At 38.1% G+C, this 23,662-nt stretch overlaps 1 protein-coding gene and 1 long non-coding RNA gene across 2 annotated transcripts; both read right to left on the bottom strand.

Moving 5' to 3' along the window:
* Positions 1-9,077: 9,077 nt before the first annotated feature.
* LOC147642904 (uncharacterized) lies at positions 9,078-9,904 on the bottom strand. Its single transcript, XR_015272812.1, has 2 exons — positions 9,765-9,904; positions 9,078-9,589 (listed from the first exon to the last, which is right to left on the bottom strand). It is a non-coding gene; the product is annotated as an uncharacterized LOC147642904 (long non-coding RNA).
* Positions 9,905-10,196: 292 nt separating this feature from the next.
* On the bottom strand, positions 10,197-11,110 carry LOC110178489 (uncharacterized). Its single transcript, XM_020945634.2, has 2 exons — positions 10,444-11,110; positions 10,197-10,383 (listed from the first exon to the last, which is right to left on the bottom strand). The coding sequence occupies exons 1-2, from the start codon at positions 11,053-11,055 to the stop codon at positions 10,285-10,287; spliced, it is 711 nt and encodes a 236-aa protein (XP_020801293.2). The 5' UTR covers positions 11,056-11,110; the 3' UTR covers positions 10,197-10,284.
* Between the last annotated feature and the right edge of the window lie 12,552 nt (positions 11,111-23,662).

Here is a 23,662-nt window from a genome sequence, read left to right as displayed (position 1 = left end):
TTTATATTTTTGTAGGCCAAATTTTACATTAATCAAAAATTTAAAATTTGAAATTTATAAAGTTTTAAAACTGAATATGCCGATTTGTTAACCCTATGAAAACTAGCACAAAACAGCTTTCCGAATTGAAATTAATGCATTTTTGGCTTAGCTATGAGTTTTTTAAGCTTTGATTTGTTGATAAAATTGTCATATAAAAATATAAGATATATATGTAAAAATGGTATTATATTTTAAGTCGGAGGCTTAATACACAGTGAAAGAGTCATTTCCGACCCTATAAATCATATATATTCTAGATCAGCACGAACAGCCGAGTCGATCAAGATATATCCGGAAGAAATTTATTTTTTTCAATATTTTTATAATTTTTTAGGCCAAATATTTAAAATTTGACAAAATTTGAAATTTATAAAGTTTTAAAACTGAATATGCAGATTTGTTAACCCTATGAAAACTAGCACAAAACAGCTTTCCGAATTGAAATTAATGCATTTTTGGCTTAGCTATGAGTTTTTTAAGCTTTGATTTGTTGATAAAATTGTCATATAAAAATATAAGATATATATGTAAAAATGGTATTATATTTTAAGTCGGAGGCTTAATACACAGTGAAAGAGTCATTTCCGACCCTATAAATCATATATATTCTTGATCAGCACGAACAGCCGAGTCGATCAAGATATATCCGGAAGAAATTTATTTTTTTCAATATTTTTATAATTTTTTAGGCCAAATATTTAAAATTTGACAAAATTTGAAATTTATAAAGTTTTAAAACTGAATATGCAGATTTGTTAACCCTATGAAAACTAGCTCAAAACAGCTTTCCAAATTAAAATTAATGGATATTTTGCTTAGTTATGAGTTTTTTAAGCTTTGATTTGTTGATAAAATTGTCATATAAAAATATAAGATATATATGTAAAAATGGTATTATATTTTAAGTCGGAGGCTTAATACACAGTGAAAGAGTCATTTCCGACCCTATAAATCATATATATTCTTGATCAGCACGAACAGCCGAGTCGATCAAGATATATCCGGAAGAAATTTATTTTTTTCAATATTTTTATAATTTTTTAGGCCAAATTTTACATTAATCAAAAATTTAAAATTTGACAAAATTTGAAATTTATAAAGTCTTAAAACTGAATATGCAGATTTGTTAACCCTATGAAAACTAGCACAAAACAGCTTTCCGAATTGAAATTAATGCATTTTTGGCTTAGTTATGAGTTTTTTAAGCTTTGATTTGTTGAAAAAATTGTCATATAAAAATATAAGATATATATGTAAAAATGGTATTATATTTAAAGTCGGAAGCTTAATACACAGTGAAAGAGTCATTTCCGACCCTATAAATCATATATATTCTTGATCAGCACGAACAGCCGAGTCGATCTAGCTATATTCGGAAGAAATTTATTTTTTTCAATATTTTTATAATTTTTTAGACCAAGTTTTACATTAATCAAAAATTTTAAATTTGACAAAATTAGAAATTTATAAAGTCTTAAAACTGAATATGCAGATTTGTTAACCCTATGAAAACTAGCACAAAACAGCTTTCCGAATTGAAATTTATGCATTTTTGGCTTAGTTATGATTATGATCTTGGAAAAAAATGTTTTACCCAAAAATGTGCACATACAAATGTTTCCTTAATATACTTTAAATATTTTTAGTTTTTCTTGTAGGCTACAAGCAAAAAGTCATATATTAAAATATTTATATTTGCTTTAAAATCGTAATCAATAAAAAATAAAGCATTTGGAATGCAAATTCGACAAAATATTTAAGTGAATTTTCAAACAACGTTTATATTAGTGCATCTTTGTATTACCTACGGTCGATTTCCCATTCGAACCCATGATCCTAGGCGTGACTGCAAGGGTATACACACTTCGGCTTCTCAAAGTTAGTTTCCTTTTTTGTATTGTTTTTTTTTTTTAAATACTGGGATTTTCCGCAACAGAAGCTAGGGTTAATTTTCGTAGTGCAGCAAGTAAGTGAAAGCTGTTAATGTTTATGGCTGAGCTGACAGGGGATCCTTTCTCCCTTCCATTCTCTCCCCAAAACACACACACAGACAGACATCCAGGTGCCCGCACACGGACACATGCGTCAAATTTATTGCATACTTTGCAGGGAGTGCATTAGCGTGGCAACTCGTCACGTCACGGATTCTCCAGCGAAACAAAGAGCCCTCGCTTTTCCAGGGTACAAACGAAAAAGAAAAAAACACAGAGGGGAAAAAGAAAACGAGGAAAGCCGAGAGAACGAGAACGTGACTTGGCGCTGGCATTGTGCCCCTGATGATGATGGTGATGATGATGGTACTCCTCGTGATGCTGATGGCCACACATCAAGCCAAATGGCTGAGTCATTAAAATTTAACCAAATAGAGAGAGAGAGATTGGGGTCAAAAGAGTTAAAAGATATCAATGAGATAAACTGTGAACTCAATCAAATTCAATTATAAATTTATTGAAAAATTATTAAAATAATTTACTCAGGTTTATCCGGTTGGAAAATACTTTTACCTTCTCTTAAACTTTAAGCTGCAAAGAATTCCATGGAATTCATTTAAAACTTTCACTCATTTCACAAAGATTTTTAACAGATTATCTGCTTTGATTGCTTCCCCGTCCAAGCTATGGACTTTTAAGCAAACACCGGCCCGACTCCTTTGGTTAAATCTCTTTCGATTGAGTGCGATTGATTACCCAACAGTCTGCCAAAACTTGGCAAGGATTCAACTTTACCTGCTGGTGCACAAAACTCAGGCACATTTTCAACATAATCGTCTAATGGCCAGAAACAATTAGCCCAATTGCTGTTGGGTCTAAACCAAGAATTTCCAGCTTAAATGGGAGCAGTGAATTTGCATTCATCGAGCAACTTGGAACGCATTTAATTGCCAGCAACTGGACCGAAAATTGCCCAAGTTGAAAATCGCATCGCAACGCAATCGCAATCGCCATGCAAATCTCTGTGGGGAAATGGGAAGCCGCAACCCCCAGGAACCAGGAAACAGGAACTAGTTTCTCCTGCTCTTGCTCCTTCTCCTGTGGAAAACGTAAACAAAACCCTGTCCAAATGGTCGGCTGTTAAGAGGCTATTAAAATGCAAAACTTTAGGTCATGGGGTTCACTTCGAAGCTTGATGCAAATCTTGGGCCAGTTTCCGGTCCACCGAACACACACTCACATGCAACCGGTCCAAGTCCAAGATAAACTGCAAACAAATAGAGAGGGCAACCTGGTCGTCCTTGCAGCCTCATGTTGGTATTTCCCTTTCCCAGAATTGCATCCACTCGACACATCTGTATATGTATCACCCGGACAGTGGCTGTCGGCCCATTAAACGCCCACCAATCCGGATTCCTTGGACAGCCTGTCGGGCTACATCCAATCCCAATCCAAAACCCAAACCCAATCCCCCAACGGAGTCAAACATCTGCCATGCGGGTGAGTGGTTGACCCCCGGATGCGAATCGTAAATGTTAATGGCTGCACGGATTTAATGTCCTCCTAGCAGCCATTGCCTTGCCTTGCCTTAACTTTTGGGGTATTCAAAGGGTTTTGGGAATGAATCGAAGTGGTATATGCACTGGGGGAAAATTTATTTGATGGATTATGAGTTGTTCTAAAGTAAATCACTATTATATTTTAAATATATAGAAAGCATAGAAGAGAGTCATTTGTTATACTTTGAAACTCTCCTACACACTTATTCCTCTTCATTTATAACTTTAAATATCTGTAACTAAAAGCCTCTTTTAATCTCTTTAGCTTTTCCTTAGCTTTTCCCCTTTCGATTTATAGTTTAAGGACATATATTTCTCTCTCTGCCTCTAAAGGCAACATTCGTTAATGCTCGCCTGGGAATTGGGACTTGGGGATACCTAGGCTCCCCAGTCCAGGGATTTGAATTTGAATTTGGGGCCTCCTTCCTCCATCCTGGCATGGGGCACTAAGCCATTGTTTTGGCCCCCAAAGCCAGAGCCAGAGCCAGAAGCACAGCAGCTGCAACGGCAGCACTTGCCTTAAAGCCACTCTCTCTCTTAGTCTTCCCCAAAGGGCAGATAATCAAACTTGAATTAGGATTTATGCCTCAACAATTGCAGTTTATTTGTCTTTCTTAGGAGCACACACACACACACGCCTCAGATTTAACCGAGATTTACAAGAAATCCTTCGAAGCGGAGGATATGGCACCATCCTCGAACATATTCGTCATAATTCATGGCAGGCGGACAGTAGTAGTTGACACGATTGCTGCCATCACGTACGGAGGCGAGTCTAGATAAATCTCTTTTTCGGTGTCCTTCGTCCTTTCGCCACTCAGCGCCAACCATTGTCGCCACCTTTTGGCCAAGTCCTTTCCCCCCAAAGCACGTGCACGCTGTTAACCTCAAAAAATGCGCTGCTAAAACATTTTTTAACGCTCGCTGGCTCTCCCGACACCTCGCAACCATATCCTGCCATATCCTAGCATATCCCACCATATCCTCCTCCCCCTCAACTAGAGGCCAGAACAAACCGAACCCGTCCAGACGGTCAGCTAGGTTGAATCCACAAAACATGACCGCAAGGGCGGAGCCAGGCCACAACATCTAATCGAGCTGATGGCCAAGGACCAAGGACCAAGGACCAAGGGCCTGGTTGGGGTCCAAACTTGACCGAAAGCATGGACAATCCTTTTCGGGGCGGCATACGTGAGCCACGTACGTGAGTCGGATGACAAAGTGGTCGCAGCATATGCACATATACAGGGTGAAGCCGATAGTCCCTGTCTCCATCTCCATTCTTCAGATGATTTATACAAACTCACAATTTGAGAGGGAAATGGTGGAGGATTTTGTGTGGTTAGTTGACTTCCTTGGAGTCTTCCAAATGTATAAATTATCTGGGTACTAAAAGCAATAAAAGTCCCATTATGCTAGGGTAATATTACAGGATAAGTAGCTTGAACTTTACATATACTATAGAGTTCACAATTATAGATATTCCCAGTTCTAACTTAACAGAGATTTTTATCAACTTCTTTTGTATTCCTAGATATTAAGATATCTTGCTAAATTCTTGTTCATTTACTTTCTCAACCAACTAAGTAATCCTTCACTAAGGACACCCTGTGTCCCACCCAAAAGGGATGTACGTGTGCGGTTTTGGTGACGAAAGGAGCGCGCATTCACTAGTTAAACCCCAAACACACTTGCCTTCAAATTAATGACCAACAATGGAAAATGACCGTGGGTCCGTGGGTCGGCGGTGGCAGACGGAACGCGACGCGTGCCAAAGTCACGTACCGACATATAAACGGGGGCCGGACCCGTCCGCCACGGAGTTTGCCATATTGCGCCGGACTTTTTAACATTTGCATGCAGAGTGCACAAAAAAATATGTGTATTCAGAACACTTTAAGGATGACTTTAAGTGGTCGCAGGCAGGGAGCATCACCCGAAAAACGACACACAAAGCGCCAGTTTATCTCGAGAACATTTATTTACTTGGCCAACCCCGGGAATCCTCGGTGGTGGCCTGGCCTGGCCTGTATCTGGTAGCCCGGTTTTTTGTCCTGGCTGTGTCCTGTCCTGTCCTGTCCCTCGTCCTGTGTGTAGGTTAAAATATTTGCGCTGGTTAGGAAAGCAACGCCCGCATGACTACTTTAGAGGCCACAGGCGAGGGCAGGTTTTGGGGGGGAAATAGTTGGGAACTGAGATAAGAGTAAACAGAAAAAATAAAAAAATAGGAAAAGAAAATTGTAATAATATTCCTGGTGGCCAGAGTTGGCAAAACTTGAGCTCATCTTACAACTGCGCCGGGGCAGAAACTATTTCAGTGCCCCAAATGGGTTCAGCAAGTGTATTCCCGCTTTTCTCTCTACTTCATTTTTATTATTTTTTGATAATTAGAATATTTGCCAAAGATTCCAATTCCATTATAATTACTTATGCACGCGCGTCCTTGCGAACAAGTTCAAAAACGGACTTATAGTTTCCTCACAACCAGCTATTTTCAGCCATTGTTTCTGAGCTTTTCCCTTTTCCCCCGACGCTTTTCCCCGCTGCTCTCTTTTTGGGGAAAGCGCGTTTGGCGTGCTGCCAATTATTTGCTGTTTCACTTGTAAAACATTTATGGAATTTAACTCGGCCATTAAGTTTGGCTGGAAATTTAAGCCCTGCAATTTTGCATGGTCTGCGCAAATAACTGATGGCATTTCGCCCGCAGCTATTGTCCTGCCGTCTAAAGGCTTTAATTAATATAAATTGTCATTAAAAAAAAGACGGTAAAGCAGCGGTTTAATGTGCGAATCAACCTTTAAAATAATTATTTTTTAATAAATTGAATGACTAAATGGGAGATGCAATTCAGCATAGGTTAAGTGGTAATTAAGAGGAAATGTAGAATTAAGTGAGTATAAATATTATTAAATACGGTTAATAGCCTCTATATGGTATATAAAATATATGTAATTTTAAAATATTAGTTTTAAATATCAAAAAATGTCCAAGAGCATTCATACTTCGCTCTGGTTTCTTTTACACTTCTGAAATCCATTCTTCGAGCTTCATTCTCATTAAACTGAAAACATTTGGCCAGCTTTGTTCAATGGCGGCGACAACGACAAGTAATTCCAACGATGGCTGTATGGCTGTATCCTGTCTGTGTTCGCATCCTTGTCCTTTTTCCGGCATGGAGGCCATTAATTTATGCATTATTGGAAACCACAAAATTCACTTAAAGCTCGCTCGGCTAAGAGTGCCGCAGCCGAAGCCGATCCAATTGCCACATTGAAATCTTTTGCTGGAAAATGTATTATTTATCTCAGAGATATATGTTCATTTGTATATATGCACTTTTCGGGGGCCAATTGACGACCGATGAATAAGCCGCTTCTGGAGCGGATTCGGTTTCCCCAGCTGGACAATCTCAATCTCGCGAAGGAGCCGAAGGATGACCGTTGTCCGAGTAATGAGATTTGCTAGCTGATACTCCTCATTTATTTATGGCCATTGGCCCTTGCAGCGGTTTCACTTAACGAATCCTGTCCAGGACTTGCCGAAGGGAGCTGCTGCTATCTCCGATAGCATGGACCATAAATCTGAAGTGTTATGAGAGCATTGAGTGGGAAAACTTTTATCAACGAAACACATTATTTTAGCACATTTCTTTAGCACAGCTCGAATTCCCAATAGTGCAAGTCAAAGAGAGAGCAGAGTAGAAGTTGGTAATAGGATTCGTACAGAAGAGGAGGTCAAGGTTTGTAAGGAAACCAGGAGCACAAGTTAGCAAATAATATCATGGATTTAATTTATGATATTTAAGATATTTCAATTACTTTGTTAAGGTATTATTATTGCCTTTTTACAATATCTAGTAGATTTTATGTACTGAAATAATTCAGTAATTTATCATTCTTAAAGTACTTTTAAACTATTACACATACTTGTCTCCCCTTATAATACAAAATACTTGCCATTATATTGCCATTCTGTAGAATACAAAAAAATAAAATCAGAAGAAGCAAAACAAAACTCGATTTGTTGGCAAGAAGAGTCCTTCGAATGGAAGAAAGCCGAGCATATTGCACTTGGCAATCGAACCGTTAGTGGAAATCAATCGACTCAAATGGCATTCGTTGCAGCAGAGAGAGGGAGAGAGAGAAAGACAAGAAGCCGCATTCGTTACCATAATAAAATTTCCGAACAAATCAAGCCAACAATTTGTAGCAAATTCCCCCTTCAATTACACCCTTGCCTTGATAATGGGAGATATCTGTACGGTCTGTGGCCTAAATACATCTCTACTTTCACATAAAATTGAACAAAAACCCAATTCCCAATGAAATAATATTCGAAATCCTATTAAAATTAATTACTGGTTAGTCTTAACAATAATTATTTACTACTTTTTGTCGCTCTTGCTGGAATCAATAATTAATTAAAATGCCATTATAATTGGATAACTGCCAAAAAGCCTAATTACATTGGTTAGTTTTTAACGCTCTCCTGATTTAAGCCTCACATAATTGGCGGCCAAAAACAATCAAGTTAACATGATGCTCTTTGACCTTATGACTGATGGTCAATGCTTTTGCTTCACATATGGCATTCTTTGTTTGTTTGGGAAACCAAATCACGATTCCGGCAATGACAGCGTTAATTAATTATTTCATTTCAGCATGCAAATTGCTTCCTTGCCTTCATTTGATTTTTTCTTCTATATATATGTATATATACCATTTTATTTTTTCTTTGGCATTATTGTTATTGTATTTTTTTGTGGGTTTAATCTACTGCACACGCCCCAGAAAGCGAGCTGACAGCGTAATGAATTCAATGACACGTAATGCCCGCGTTCCTCCATTTCCACGTAAGCGTAAGCAGCAGGAGCGAAAATTGTTTGCTCACGTAAGTATGCAACGATTTATTTCGCCCCTGTTCGCTGACAGTCAGAAGGACGAACGGACAGGCAGGACGAAGGGACGAAGGCGAAGGGCGATTCACAAGCAGATAGGCGAAAGGTCCTTCAGTCCTTGACCATGGCAATGGCAGTGAAAGTTTCGACTTGGTAGTTACCTAAAGGACTCAATTTACTAAGTTCCTTTTTTTGTAATATATTTTCCCTTAAAGCAGTTCCTGTATATATTTCAAGTTTATAGTTTAGACAGTAAAGTAAAGTATATAATAATTTATTACCTTAACCTAAAGCTACCTTAAATCCCAATACTCCAGAAAGGATCTCAGGAAGCAACCGCAAAACAGGAACAGAAACCTACTGCTCCTACTTGTCGGCTTTGCTCCTGTCAGCATGTCCTGGCACACCGAGGCCGAGTAATTCATTAACATTTAACTTGATTGACACACGAGCCAGAGATTGGAGGGAGTCCTGCAGGACTCCAGCTCGAGTATTTTTTTCTACTGTTTTTGTTTTTTTGGCACGTACTTGCCACGGGAGACGGAGGGGCGTGGCACGCACACGATTTGTTTATACAGTTATAATGCATAATGGCATCGGATTTGGCCTGCCCCAGGATAAGCACGCCTGCACACACACACACAGCAGTGAGGTTGTTACTTTGTTAATTTAATAAGAGGAAGGACTCACTACAACGATGGCGACAACAGGTGCTGCACCCCAACCAGAAGCCAGGAGCAACGATGCCAGGATGCCAGGATGCCAGGTTCCAAAGCCGAAATGAAGTCACGTCGCAGGCATAAATCAATTGCTATGAGCAGGCATTTGTGCCGCTCAAATTGCACGACTGCATAGGTAAGGCTGCCGAGAAGGAGTAGTCCTGGAAGGATAACATAGAGGGAGAAATGAATCCCCACAACAGCTGGCAACTCGTAAATTGAGCTCAGGCAATGAAAGCGTAACGAGTCTTAATTCGTTTGCCAAACGAGTATCCTGATAACCATCCGATAAGCAACTTTCAATCGATGCCTAAAAATACGTTTGCCAAGATGGATGGCAAATCAAATACCCAGCTGGGACTAGCACTCACTCTCTCGGATGAGAGCTCTATGTAATGTGAAAGTGAAGTTCAATTACAGCACACTGGGGATTTAAACAACCTAAAAAGAATAGGAAATATTAGAATAGCTAAATAAAGCTTAGGGAAAACTGAGCATTCGAGTAGGTTTAAGCAAAGAAAGATTATTTTTGACCTAATTTATTGAGGAATTTCTAGATAGACTATTTTCAATTATTAAATAGGAAAATTTCCTTCTTTTTCTCTGTATCTCTTACCTGCTCTTTAAATTTCCATTTTCACCTGAACTTCCTAGAAATTCATTATCTACTTTCGATTTTCCTAATTAATGTAGACCAGCTTCTGCTTCTGGAAATCTCACGAAAATAATGCTTTGACAGATACATTTTCCTGGAACTGAATTGAAAATTAGCTGAAGAGCTCGAACAAAGGCCAAGGACATCATCGTTGATTGATTATCTTCAACACGAGTCCTTCCTTCCTTCGACACTTCCTCCTACACCGTTGCAGTTACAAATTGAAGGCAATTATCAGCACCAGAGACAAAGAGGGAGAGAGAACCGGAAAGGTCCTGCTGGAAAACTTTTGATGTCCTGCCGCGCCCAGCAGGAGGACACTTGCTCACACTCCCCCAAAAGGACAGGTGTCAACGGTGCGTGTCCCAGAGTGAGTGAATGAGTGTGGTAGCCTTTGTTTCGTTTCACTTGTTGCTATATTTGGTTTACATACAAAATATACAGAGGATATGCTTTTACAGAGGAAGTATTCCCCTTGTAATTACCAGTTCAAAATCACCAGCATGGCGCGTAGAAGCTCCGGGATGTCCCAGCCATTGCGGCGCAGAGTGCGCAAAGGTTTGGCCACATCCTTCTTTTTCTGTGAGGATTTAAAGGGAGTTGTAATTGAAACAGTAAAGTTAAAGCTCTGTGTACTCACAATGCTGGCCTTAAGGGTCGCCTGGAATGCCGGCGAGGTGACGGCGATTGTAAAGTTGCCAAAGTTGGTTAGATTCTCCTTTGACTCGGCCACATAGTCATGGATCTCCTCGCGCGGCATTATGTACAGCAGGTCGTTGACGAAGGTATGACCCTTGACCTTCTTGCAGTCACACTCACGATCCGGTTGCTCCACAGGCAGGACAATGCAGTAAAAGATCTCGGCCACATTATCAATCTCCGCCGTGTCCACATGGGATGCACGCAGTTCCCTCAAGATGGTCTGATAGGCATCCGTCTCCGTCAGTTCGGTGGTGACCTTGACAAATCCGGCGGTCTTGTAGTAACGCATAGCACGCCGGAACTTGGCATCGCAATTATAGTGCAGCTGGATCAGGGTCCTTAGCTTCTCCTGATCGATAAGATCCCGAATGTGCTGGAAGTTGGCACACAAATGGCCATCATCCTCGCGATCTCCATTAGTGCCATTTGTATGATTATTGTTATTCGGCGGACAGTCGTCGGGCTGAGCCACCGGTAGATGGGCCAGGGAATGGCAGGCAAAGATGCCCAAAATTACGGCCAAGAGGGCGAGTGTCTTCAAGTTCCTCATCTTCCGGGTCTGGGTGTGATTCGACTGATGATTTGACTGAAACCATGTGGGAACAGTCGCTTTTATGCAGGCCTTTTGCTCCGGACACTTTGCTTATCGACTTGCCAATTAGCGTAATTTGTCCGGACAACTTATGCCGCTTATCAGGCCAAAGAGAAGACATCCCCCTGCAGGGGAGAAATTTCCCGGAATAACATCGAAGTCTTCCCACATGCTGAGGGAAAATTAAAAAAATGACAAGCGCCAAGATAAAGACGGACAGCAAATAAAACATATTGTTCGGGGAGTTATTAAAAATACTTACACCGGTATCATTTCTCTTTCTTTTGAAATGTTTTCTTTGCTTTACTCAATAGTTTGATATTTAAAAATACAAATATAAATAAATAAATTACATTTCTACATCGCAATAAAAGAATCGGAAAATAAACACAGACAACCGGAAATGTTTTGCTTGATTTTACAAGCTCTTTTCTATTTTCTGTTTTTTTTTTTTCTGTAAATACTGTAAAAAACAACCACTTAAGTTTTGCACTAAATATTTATTTACAGAGGGAAATGTACGTTTTTCTACATACAAGTTAAGTCCATTGTGTAGGAACTTGGGTATAAAGTCTACAAGTTGTGATAAAAAAAAAAATAAGGAAAAAAGGCAGGAAAATATTGTACAGAAAATGTTTAGGTTGTTTTACATTCTTGTAGCTTTTTCCTTAAGTGTTTTTGTACTCCAGAAAATCTATCTTTCGATATGTTGTCAGAAACATTTTCTTTATTGTAAGACATAATTTGAGTTAATTTTCTGTACAAAAATTATTTTTATAATATATAGTACCCATGGATAGAAAATGAATTAAGTTTTTCAATAATCATTTTCATTCTTTAACTTAAAGAGCAAATTTAATTCGTAATTGAAGCATATAAAGAAATATCATCTTAAATAAAACATCTCTCTTTAAATATTTTTAAATAAGCAAAGACTATTCTGCAATGATTTGTAGTATATTTAGGTTTCTCTTGTTTAGTATTTGAAAATTTAAATTTATAAATTTACTACAGATCAATTTGTAATAATTATGATTAGTATTTTTTCTTTCAGTGCTCATTTAATTGGTCGTGCATAGGGATTATAATTTCAGGACCTGCCCGATAATCTTCGTGTTGCTGTGCGCTTCATTAGTTACTAATTAGTGAAGGTGGGCACAGCCCAATGCCTTATGACTTATGCACCTGATGCTGCTCCTCCTCATCCCCCTCCTTTTCGTTCATGTGTGCAATGAGAGGAAGAATTATCCCCTCTTCCCTTTATTAGTTGATACTGACAGGTGAGGAGCATGGGAAGGGACAGAAGGAGGATTTTGGCCAACAAGTTCGTCAGGACTGGGCCAAACATTTATCCACAGGACCCACAACTGGGCCGAGAGTGCAAATCACTTTCAGTGAGAGAGATCAGGAGTGGGCGGAAGGACACATGTGTGAAGGGATGTCCCAAGTCCGTTGTCCAATGTCCAATTTGTCCTTGTTTGCCCTGGGTTTTCAGCATGATTCATGGGCAGGATTTCAGTGATGGAGAAGAAGGAGATTCAGTGTCAGTTTCAGTTTCCAGTTGAACTTGGCAGCACTTTTGCTTGGGTTCAATGGTCCGAATGAGTTTTCGCAAATGCACAAGGGAATGTAAAAACTGAAAAATTCCTTTGTTTTATTATTAATAATAATCATTTGCTTCGCTGAACTCACGCATATTTATCTATTTGTCATGAGTTTCGGTGTGTCTTTGCCTCATCTTTTCCCGAAAATATTTGCCAGTCAATGAAGCGGAAATAGTTTTATTCAGGCATCTCCTCTCTATATATTTTTATTTGTTTCGCCTTATTTCTTGTTTACGATTAAATTGCAAATTTTGGGAAAATGAGGAAAAATGCATACTTGAAAAACATTCATGGAAAATAAAGCATGGAGGACAATTTTTTGCGCAAACTAAATGATTTTGTTCGAATTTCCCACAGTTTGCAGTTAAGCTTTCCTCCACTTAAGCCCAATCGGCGATTTATTTCACAGAATAAAATAGTTTTGCAGTTCAAAGATTAAATTCGATTTAACCGAAGCACATAAACTGCACATGCAGGGCAAAAAGTTGTTCCTGATTGGTTGCCAAAGGAGGTTAAAAATGTTTGTAAAGTTTGTCTGCATTTTAGGAGAGCGAGGGAGGATATAGCATCATCACATGTGCCCATAAAACTGGTGAAAAGGTTGACTGTTGGATGCCTGATAACCTTAACTTACCTGTGAGAAGCACTTTATCCAAAGTATCTTTTCCCCTAAAATTTGTGGTTTATCTCTATCTCTCTGCCTTTGATTGCGGCTTCTTCTGTGAATGCTGGTTGCCATCTAAAGTTAACTTGCGGTGGCTAATAAATTGTCAGGGACAAATCTAACCGCAAGTCACTTTTTATACTGATTCCCATTTCTGATTTCTGTCACAGACACAATGCATAACGGGAAATTAATAAAGACACTGGGAGAAAATCAAAAGGGGGAAAATCATATTTACTTTATATAAAATAATTAAGATAAAGAGTTATTAATTTAAGTGCTGAATGAATACCATAGCTTTGGCTTATAGAGCGGAGAATCCTATCAAGGTGAAAAGCTCTATTAATAATAGTGATAGATATGATTTAAAAATGTAAATAATTCCAAATATATTATGATTATTATCAAGCATACCTCCAACTGATATGATTTTCTTTATGATTACTTCTGAATAATTATCTATTTGTGTTTTATAACTTTCCTAAAAGGGAACGATGCTATTTACTAATATTTTCCAGACATTTATTGTATTATTAGCATACTCTTGGCTTTTCTTTTTCCACAGTGTCCTTACCATCCTGTGTGTGTGTGTGTGTGTTTGTGTGTGCTCGCATTTGGCTAACCATTTTCATTTCCCTCGATAATTTACTCAATTAGGGACTCGAACTCTAAGGCTTTTGCGGCATTAACGAGAATCGCTTTATTATTGCACTTAAGAGTGCCACGAATTCTGCTGTGGCAACACAGGCACACATCTATGTTCATACATACTCGTAAATATACACCACCTCATGCCACACATTCTGGTGACATTAAATTTAGTTGGCTGATAAAACTAAACTGGAGCTAAACATTTTCGGGGAAAAAGATAGAGCCAGAGAGTCCTATAGGATGAAGGCTGCTTGCGAAAGTTGAACAGCTAACTTACTTCGATAAACAGGCTTAATTAGCGACCAAAAGCCGAAAGCCAACAGACTGCCAACTGGAAATGGCACTAGGCGCATTATAACCAAGACCAACACACACACAAATAAAGTTAAGGCCAGTGGCAGAAGGACTAAAAACACAATCAAGTAGTATACAGTGGTTCCTAGAGAAACTAGCACAGGAAATAGGAAACTATTAATACATAATTAACTTAAGTCATTTAAATTGGGGAAAAACAATTGCTGAAATCTTTTTTTTATTTAAATCTTTGTAAAATAAATTATAAATAAATTCTTCGGAATAATTTACTACATGGTTGTTTGTGAATAACTAAAATGTTTTTGTCACTTTTAATTTTTAAATAGTGAGTTTTTTGTTTAATTTTTGCCGAAGAGTTTATTTTAAGCATTTTTATAAACTTATTATGCTGACTTTCTTGGTATAAAAAAGTATACACATGAAAATGCCAAGTCAACACTGCGTATGAGTGATATTATGCTTGTTGCTTCTAAGAAATATCACTCATACGCAGTGTAAGCATATAATTTATAACTGTCAAGGCTTTTCATAAATCTCATACATTCTTAAAAATTAACTTATTAGCTAAAATGAGTAACTATAATAATTACTTATTTATTTATTTATAAATAGTACTAATTAAAACCACATGTATATCACTTCTACTCTGTGTGGGGCTCTCCTAACAACTGCTAGGTAACTCTATTTATTTATTTATGAGGCCGTTGAAAACCAATTAGGTTTTATCCATGATTAATTTTGCTCCACTGTAAACATGCCGCAGAGCTTCGTCGGCTGTCCGACTTAATTATGTGCAAGCAACAATGATATTTATATTATCAGCCAGTCAATGTCAAACGTCAGCACCGCCCACTGGACAGCGGCAGGAGCAGCAGGAGCATCTGGATTTCAAGTACCAGCCTCCTCTCCTCCTGGGATTACCATTAAGTCTGAAAACAAAGACAAAGGCAGCTCCAGGCCACTGTTTGCTCTCGGTCTTTGAGTGGGGTTCGGGGGGGAAGAAGGTGGCATCGCTTTTAATAGCTCCTTCATGTCCAACGATATATATGTACATATATTTATACCATATATATGTACATATATTTTACCCTTACAAGCTGATGGACAAACAGGCCATAACCCGAAATTATATTCATGCACACATGGCCTCCCAGGGACTCCTTTGCGAATCGAATCGAAAAAAATGCGAGAAATAAATGCAGATTCATGGTTGTCCAGTCAGCAGACAAATGATGTGCGTCCCGAAATCAGCGAACTCGAAAATTCCAAGAGGCCGAGAGTCCTTGGCCTCCTTGCACCCCAAAAAACTTAAAGTCGGACTCGTTTTAATTCCATTTCGTCCTCGAACCTGTTGCCCATCCAATTCTTATGTTCACTTTCGATTTTTGTTTAATTTTTTTACATTTTTTATATTGAGAGTGGAAAGCACTCTCGTCGAATCGCTCGCATTGAATTGAATTGGGAGGGGAAAACAAAGGCTTTGTCCCTTTCTCTATTGTTTCCCAGGTAAACAATTAAAAATGGCAAATGGCGCTGAAAGGACGAAAAGAGAGGAGAGCGACAGGACATAGAAGGTGACAGGGCCAAATACACAAAAGTGTTGGTTGGTTGGCATCACACATTTGGCCAAAAGCACCAGAAAAATGGCGCAAAACACACTCGAATATGACAGTGACATCTCACAATTTTTATGACAGCATATAACAGGGCGGGCGGCATGGATCATGGATCCCCCATCATAGAATACCCTGCAGCTTAAGCCCATTTAATTAACCGAAATTATTCAACAAATTGCTCAACGAAAAAAATCCCCACAATTAAATCAAATTTATAAAACAAAATAAAAGCAATGTACAAACATTCCACTTGCATGAATGCATAAAGAGAGAGAGGTAAATAAAACACTTTATTTAAATATAAACAAGCACTGGGAATTCAATTAAAAAAAGCTCTCTATTGAGCAGTCCATTTATCGGTTATGATATCTGAAATAACCATTAAAAACAACAAGAGATAATTAAGTTTATAAAAAATATATACAAACGAGGAATTTAAAATCCTGTTATTAAGTTGCTTAAACCAAATATATTCAAATATATTCCTTTGACAACATTATTTTTCTTTCTCTTTCAATCTCCGGCCCAAAATCCTGAAAGATGCTATGCTAATGATTGCAGGGTATAGTTGGAGCATAAAAAATATATATAATATAAATATATATAAGAAAAACAAAGCCATGCTGCTGGAGTTTGTCTAGACAAATTGTGTCCTTATGCCTGCCACACGCACGCACACCAAGTTCGTCCTTGGAGCTCCTCCGTGTGTGTGCATGTGCCAGGGGTTTATCTCTTTAATGGCTGCCATATTTGTGCTCGACTGCTCCTACCTGGATCCCCGAAATTGGCAACATGAGTTGGCAGCATCATCATCATCGTCTGTGTGGGCTAAAAAGTAATTTGCAGGCAAATTATGATAAATAGACTCATAGACGAACCCGCGACCGCAGCACCCAACTCAATTTGAGCTAGGAAAATTCCACACGAAACAGCAACTCCATTTCCATTATTTGTTGTGAAAATCTTCTTGCTGCAGTGAAAACTCTCCTTTATTGTTTTTCGGATTTCAAGACCAAATTTATGGCCAAACAATTGCATTTCAATTGGCAATTTTGTGGCACTTATTAAATTAAATGCAAATCGAATAGCTTTTCATTTAGTGACCATAAATAACTCGGTGGAAATGCATTAGTTTAGTTCCTTTTCGGGGAACTGCATTCAGGGGGGGCGGTTCTCGGGCCACTGGCCACTGGCGGCTCAATTAAAATGAGACTAAATTGCATTTGGATTGCCTTGTCTTGCCAGAGTCTAAGCCAGGCCCCTTACCACTTTCTACCAATCCCTCGACATGCCACTTTCCCTTGGCTGGAATTGCCTTTTTTGTCCAAACACCAGGCAGTAGCTAATGCACTGACAGAAATTTAGGAATATATTTCGATTTATATAATAAAATAAATATGTTTAAATATTATCCATTAGTAGTTAGTGTATAAGAAATATAATAGAGCAAAATTTTATGGTGTATCTTTAGATAGGTAGGAAAACATCCTTTCTTGATGTACTAATAAGTTTCAATATTTTGAAATACTAATCCTTATCCTTAAGAGCTTACTTATTCCCAAATTATTTAAATAATATGCTAATGAAGGACCCAAAAAATTATCAAGACATATCCCAGTGCATCCTGTTCAGTGAGTAGCAAAAGCAGCAGCTGTCTGTGCATTCGGGATTTGAGCTTGGGACGCAACGAGGACACTCCACACAAACGACTTGCCCGCAGCGCCATCATCTTCAGCCTCAGTATCCCCAGCAGCAGCAGCAGCCAGCCTTTCAGCTCGTCCTGCACTCTGCAGCCTTCGTCCTTCGTCCTTCGCCCTGGCATCCTGGCATCCGGCGTCTGTGTGCGTGTCTATGCATTCGTCGCTGTGGTATTTTCCATGTCGCTGCATTGCTTTCAGCATCTGGCTGCGACCAACATTCAAGTCAGACCAAGAACTTGGCATTTAAGGAATTTCCAAGAATAAATTCGCCTTGTCTGTTTGCCTTTAACGCCTGTTTGCCAGCAGCATGCAACGCCTTTCGATTGCCGGTTTCAGGTGAAAGACTCTTAATTTAATTAATTGACAAAATGGTACACACCTTTTTTCAGCTCTCTTTATCTTTTATTTTCTTTGGCAAACAACACACATTCAGTTCCAAATTGAATTTTAGGAAAAATATGAAAGGGGGAATAACTACACACAAAAATGTATTCTCCTCAGGCAAATCACTTTGATTTCGTGTTCTGAAAATTTGATTTCAAGTTTTTCTGATCCTTGATAGCGCAAATAATGTTGTGGGCAAAATCAATTTGTCGGTATGAAAGCGACAATTTTCGACAAAAATAAAATGTACATAGAAAAGTGCACAAGAAGAAATCAATAACATATATTAAATATTTATGTTAATTAATGAAAAATAAACTAGGTGCTTGTTGTAGACAAGCAACTAAAACATAGTCCTGAAAAAAACAAAAGAAGGGATTGTCTTAACCCTTTTAATATAAAACACTAAATTGATCTAAATCGATTTTTTGTAATATTTTGAAATGCATTGTTTTAAGCTTCAAAAACCTTGTTTTCTCTGTGCATAAATTCGAATCGTGTGCTTAAATGCCGCTCACACATGATGTATTTGCTGTGCAGGTCAGTGGAAGTTCAGCTGACTCTCTAACAATGCCAACTATAGTTTCCACCCACACACACACACACACTCACACACTGACACTCACACACACACTCGCAACTCGCATAGAGAACGCCATAAAGTATGCATCAGAAGCGTGAACGTAGTGAAGCCCCAAGCCGAGGCGCTTGATAAATATTCAAAATTATTTGCATGACCAGCGTGGCAGGATTCAATGGCAACGGATACGGCAGGATGTTGGAGTAAAAGGGGGGAATACCCTTCTCTCACCCAACACTCCTTCGTTTGCATACTTGATTTGTGTAGGTGCATGTGTGTGTGTGTGTTCTAGCAATTTATGTGGCATTGAGAACTTTAGTAGATTTGACATTCTAACGCTCCCCAACAAAATATATGTACGTTTTGTGTGGAGAGGGGAGGGTCGTAAATATGCCAACATGACGTGTAATTCGATTTATATGCATGGCTCCCTATAAAAATATGGCATTGCAATGCCCCCCCCCCCCCAATTGACGCCTAACTAAGTGAACATATATGTGTAGATACGTATTTTGGGCGGAATTAAAAACAAACATAAATCTGCATGTATAAATTGGGATCAAATCGATGTCGATAGTGACTAAGTCGAGAGCTTAAAAATATTTGCAAGGGATCGGGGATAAAATATATAGATATGTATATACAGCAATAATAGATTTATCACAAAATAAATGGGTTAAATAGAAAATGTGCGATAGAGACATTTTTAGACACTGTTGCAGGCGCATGAATATTAAAGGTGGAACATAATAAATTTAAAGTGGTTTATGAAATATTTAAATAGATAGAAATAGAAAGCTTTAGGTTTAAAATAAAGAATACTATATTATCAGTTTAAAGAAGAATAACATTTGCATCTTTCTTATTAAATAAATACTCATATCTTTTTCAGTAGCTTCATGTTATCATATTACAATTAAAAGTCATTAGTTTTTAATGAATTCTTCTAGAAAACATACAATTGTAATTCAATATCAAAGTCTATTTGGCTCAACAATGAAAAAGTGCAAATCCAATTAAGAGAAGGAAAATTTTACCAATTAGAGATACTAATTTAATTTAAAGGCATTACCAGGTGTCTCTCCTTTACATTCTCACAAATCACTAACCGAATCTAAGGACAACAATTAGCAGGACTTTGGGAGGAAGGACAAAAGGACAGGGCGGCAATCAAAGTCAGGGAATGCTAATGGATAATTTTACACATGAAGCCATTATCGATGAGGGAAGTAAGCAATTTATTTGGACATCAGTTTCGGTTAACCCGACGACACACAAACCAAAATTGTGTGGCTAAAAAGGCCTGCAGACAGGCATACTGTACACTCTTCTACATATACACATATTTGGGGAAATCTGTTGCCTGCTGCTGCTGTCTTACCTTGATTACATTGATGCATTTCTACATCATTAAGCCGTCTAAACACCATTAGCAGAGCCAGCAGCCAGGCCAAGATGTGGAGGTATGATGTGGAGTGCGTAGGTGAAAGTCAAGGATAAGGATCCCAGGCATCGACGCAGAACGACACTCTGCGTGTGTGAGCATCACTTCCGGTTGAGTGCCCCCCAGGGGGCAAAAGGAGAGTGCTGTGTCCACGAGTAGGAAGTACATATCGAGGGGAAATATCGAAATATATCGACTGAAATATCGAAAATATTTTGATAATTCGATATACTATGTATCGAAAAATATCAATCAAAGAGCCATTAGTTTTATGTTATACATTTTTTTATAATATCTGGTAATAGAAAATAGAGTATCTATTATCACACTTAAAATTTTGCTTTATTCTGCCATCTCCTCTAATGGCAAATCAATGGAGTAACCACACAACTTATCCCGGATCCGTGTCCAGCTTCTATATGGCAACCAAAAACTGAACCATCCCGACGATGGCAGCCTGCTGCCAGCTTAAATGCGCTGATGACACTTGAATGAGTTTCGGTGTCTTTTGTCGCAACGACGCGGCGCCTCACGCTAAATTTCACATATTATTTATACATAAGGATTCAACTGACCATAAGTTATGTATATTAGCTAATCGTTAAAGTTGCCTTCGGTGCTTTATGAACTTGCTGGCATCCCGGCATCCTGGCATCTTCCATCTCCCCACTCTCATCCCGCACTAACGACCGCATTTACCCATTCAATTTAACCTCCTGATGGGCAATCAATTCCCCGATTCCGGACTTGGGAGGCAGAGAGAGTGTTGGGGAAATATCTGCTATTATTGGATTTTGTATTTGCTTGGACGGCTGCTCGGGGCATATATTGATTTTATATCAATTAGACCTGCTGTCAACTGCTTTTGATGTTCACTTCTTAAGATTTAGCAGGCAAAATAAGTTTCATGTTGGGAAATTGCGTACATTGGGTATGTGGGAAATACATATCAAGCTCAATGTGTTAAGATTGACTCGGCTGATGATGCTGACCAATAATATATATGCTTAAAGGGTATTCTAAGAAACATTCAATACCCGACAATATTATAAATATCAATCGTAAATAGGAAAGGAAGATAGCTTCGGAACGCCAAAGTTTATATACCCCTGCAGATTGAAATTCGATCACCAAGAATTAATGCAATATAAATTATATATATTTATGTTAAAAAACAATGAAGTAATACCTGCTTTCATTTCATTTTATTTTACTCTTATTGTTTTGCATTTTTCTCTACTTAAAACGATCGTTTGTATGGCAGCTATATACTATAGTAGTCCGATTTCCATTAAATTGTATGCAAAATTCTATTATTCTATTATAGCTATATACCAAATTTGATGAAAATCTGTTCAAAACTTTTCCGATCGTTCCTATGGCAGCTATATATATGTATATATATATAGTCCACCGATTCGATTATATAGAAGAATAACTGAATAGTTTCCTTTAAATAGCTTTGATCCAAAACAAATCTCTCCCTGTACATATGATTCTCAACTGGTTCTAACATCCCCGGAACGAAGTGCCTTCTGCCAGCCAAGTCAAAGTAAAGTGTTGTGTTACAAAAGTTGCAAGTCATTGTTTATTAGTGTTCATAATTACCTACTGGTCATTGATACTCACTGTTCAGAGTTACTTACTGCTCATAGTTAATTACTGATCATAGTTAATGACCGGCCATAGATACTCACTGTTCAGAGTTACTTACTGCTCATAGGTAATTATTGATCATAGTTGATTACTAACCATAGATCTATAAATCGTCCGATTGTTCCTATGGCAGCTATATATATGTATATATATAGACCACCGATTCGCCAGGCTCCGATCTATATAATAATAAAATTATATAGAAGAATAACTCCATAGCTTTATTCAAATAGCCTTCTCTTGCATTTGTTCCAAAACAAATCTCTCTCTGTACATATGATTCCCAACTGGTTCAAACATCCCCGGAACGAAGTGACTGCTGCCGGCCCAGTATCAGATATGTGTTGTGTTACAAAAGTTGCAAGTCATTGTTTATAAGTGTTCAAAGTTAGGAACTGATTATACATACTCACTGGTTATAGATACTTACTGATCATAGTTACTTAATGTTTATTGATGCTTACTGATCAGAGTTAATTACTGGTCCTAGATACTCACTGTTCAGAGTTACTTACTGCTCATTGTTAATTACTGATCATAGTTGATTACTGATTATAGATCTATAAATCGTCCGATTGTTCCTATGGCAGCTATATATTTGTATATATATAGACCACCGATTCGCCATGCTCCGATCTATATAATAATAAAATAGCTTTCTCTTGAATTTGTTCCAAAACAAATCTCTCTCTGTACATATGATTCCCAACTGGTTCAAACATCCCCGGAACGAAGTGACTGCTGCCGGCCCAGTATCAGATATGTGTTGTGTTACAAAAGTTGCAAGTCATTGTTTATAAGTGTTCAAAGTTAGGAACTGATTATACATACTCACTGGTTATAGATACTTACTGATCATAGTAACTTAATGTTTATTGATGCTTACTGATCAGAGTTAATTACTGGTCATAGATACTCACTGTTCAGAGTTACTTACTGCTCATTGTTAATTACTGATCATAGTTGATTACTGATTATAGATCTATAAATCGTCCGATTGTTCCTATGGCAGCTATATATATGTATATATATAGACCACTGATTCGCCAGGCTCCGATCTATATAATAATAAAATTATATAGAAGAATAACTCCATAGCTTTATTCAAATAGCTTTCTCTTGAATTTGTTCCAAAACAAATCTCTCTCTGTACATATGATTCCCAACTGGTTCAAACATCCCCGGAACGAAGTGACTGCTGCCGGCCCAGTATCAGATATGTGTTGTGTTACAAAAGTTGCAAGTCATTGTTCATAAGTGTTCAAAGTTAGGAACTGATTATACATACTCACTGGTTATAGATACTTACTGATCATAGTTACTTAATGTTTATTGATGCTTACTGATCAGAGTTAATTACTGATCATAGTTACTTACTGGTCATATTTGTCACCTATTTTATTTATTTATTTTTAACCTATATAAGGTTTTGTTAGAGAGAAATTTAATCGATGCTTGGTAGGGTTACAAAATGTATTTATATATCTCGTCAAATTTAGATTTTTAACATAAACAAAACGCATATAAGTTGCTCTACAACCTCTAAATATCTATATAACGCTCCCTCTTAATTGTATTGCTATTTTTTTTGGATTAATAAACCTCCCTCCAAACCTCATTTCAAAAGCTATTACCAACATTTTTGGAGATGAAAGTGATGCCCTCATCATGGCCTGGACGAGTCATCTTCCCTGCCCAAGTGCCGCCTCAGAGGGTTAATAAAAATACCAGGTCACGCTTCTGGGGGGCGAACTTAATGCCAAAGCATTAGGAGAGCTGGCGAAGCCAATACAATTGTAACCCTTGGCTTTGTTATGAGGGCATTAAATTCCAATTACACGTTAAGTTGCCGCGTTAATGGCCAAGTTAATGCACTTGCAACTGCCGTTAGCCCCCCCACTGGGGGCGTGGCAAGCAAATACACCCGAAAAAAATGACAAAGCACCCGAAA

This window comes from Drosophila serrata, unplaced genomic scaffold, assembly GCF_035046125.1.
Source record: "Drosophila serrata isolate PLE 108 unplaced genomic scaffold, ASM3504612v1 contig_334, whole genome shotgun sequence".
In the NCBI taxonomy this organism is placed as follows: domain Eukaryota; kingdom Metazoa; phylum Arthropoda; class Insecta; order Diptera; family Drosophilidae; genus Drosophila; species Drosophila serrata.
The sequence above is the reverse complement of the archived record's forward strand: the minus strand, read 5'-3'. Positions and strand labels throughout refer to the sequence as shown.

Bases quoted from the DNA above. Each gene is read 5' to 3' on its own strand.
- LOC110178489 (XM_020945634.2), bottom strand. From the start codon at position 11,055: ATGAGGAACTTGAAGACACTCGCCCTCTTGGCCGTAATTTTGGGCATC. The intron at 10,384-10,443 runs GTGAGTACACAG...AAATCCTCACAG, and splicing joins CGACCCTTAAGGCCAGCATT to AAAAAGAAGGATGTGGCCAA.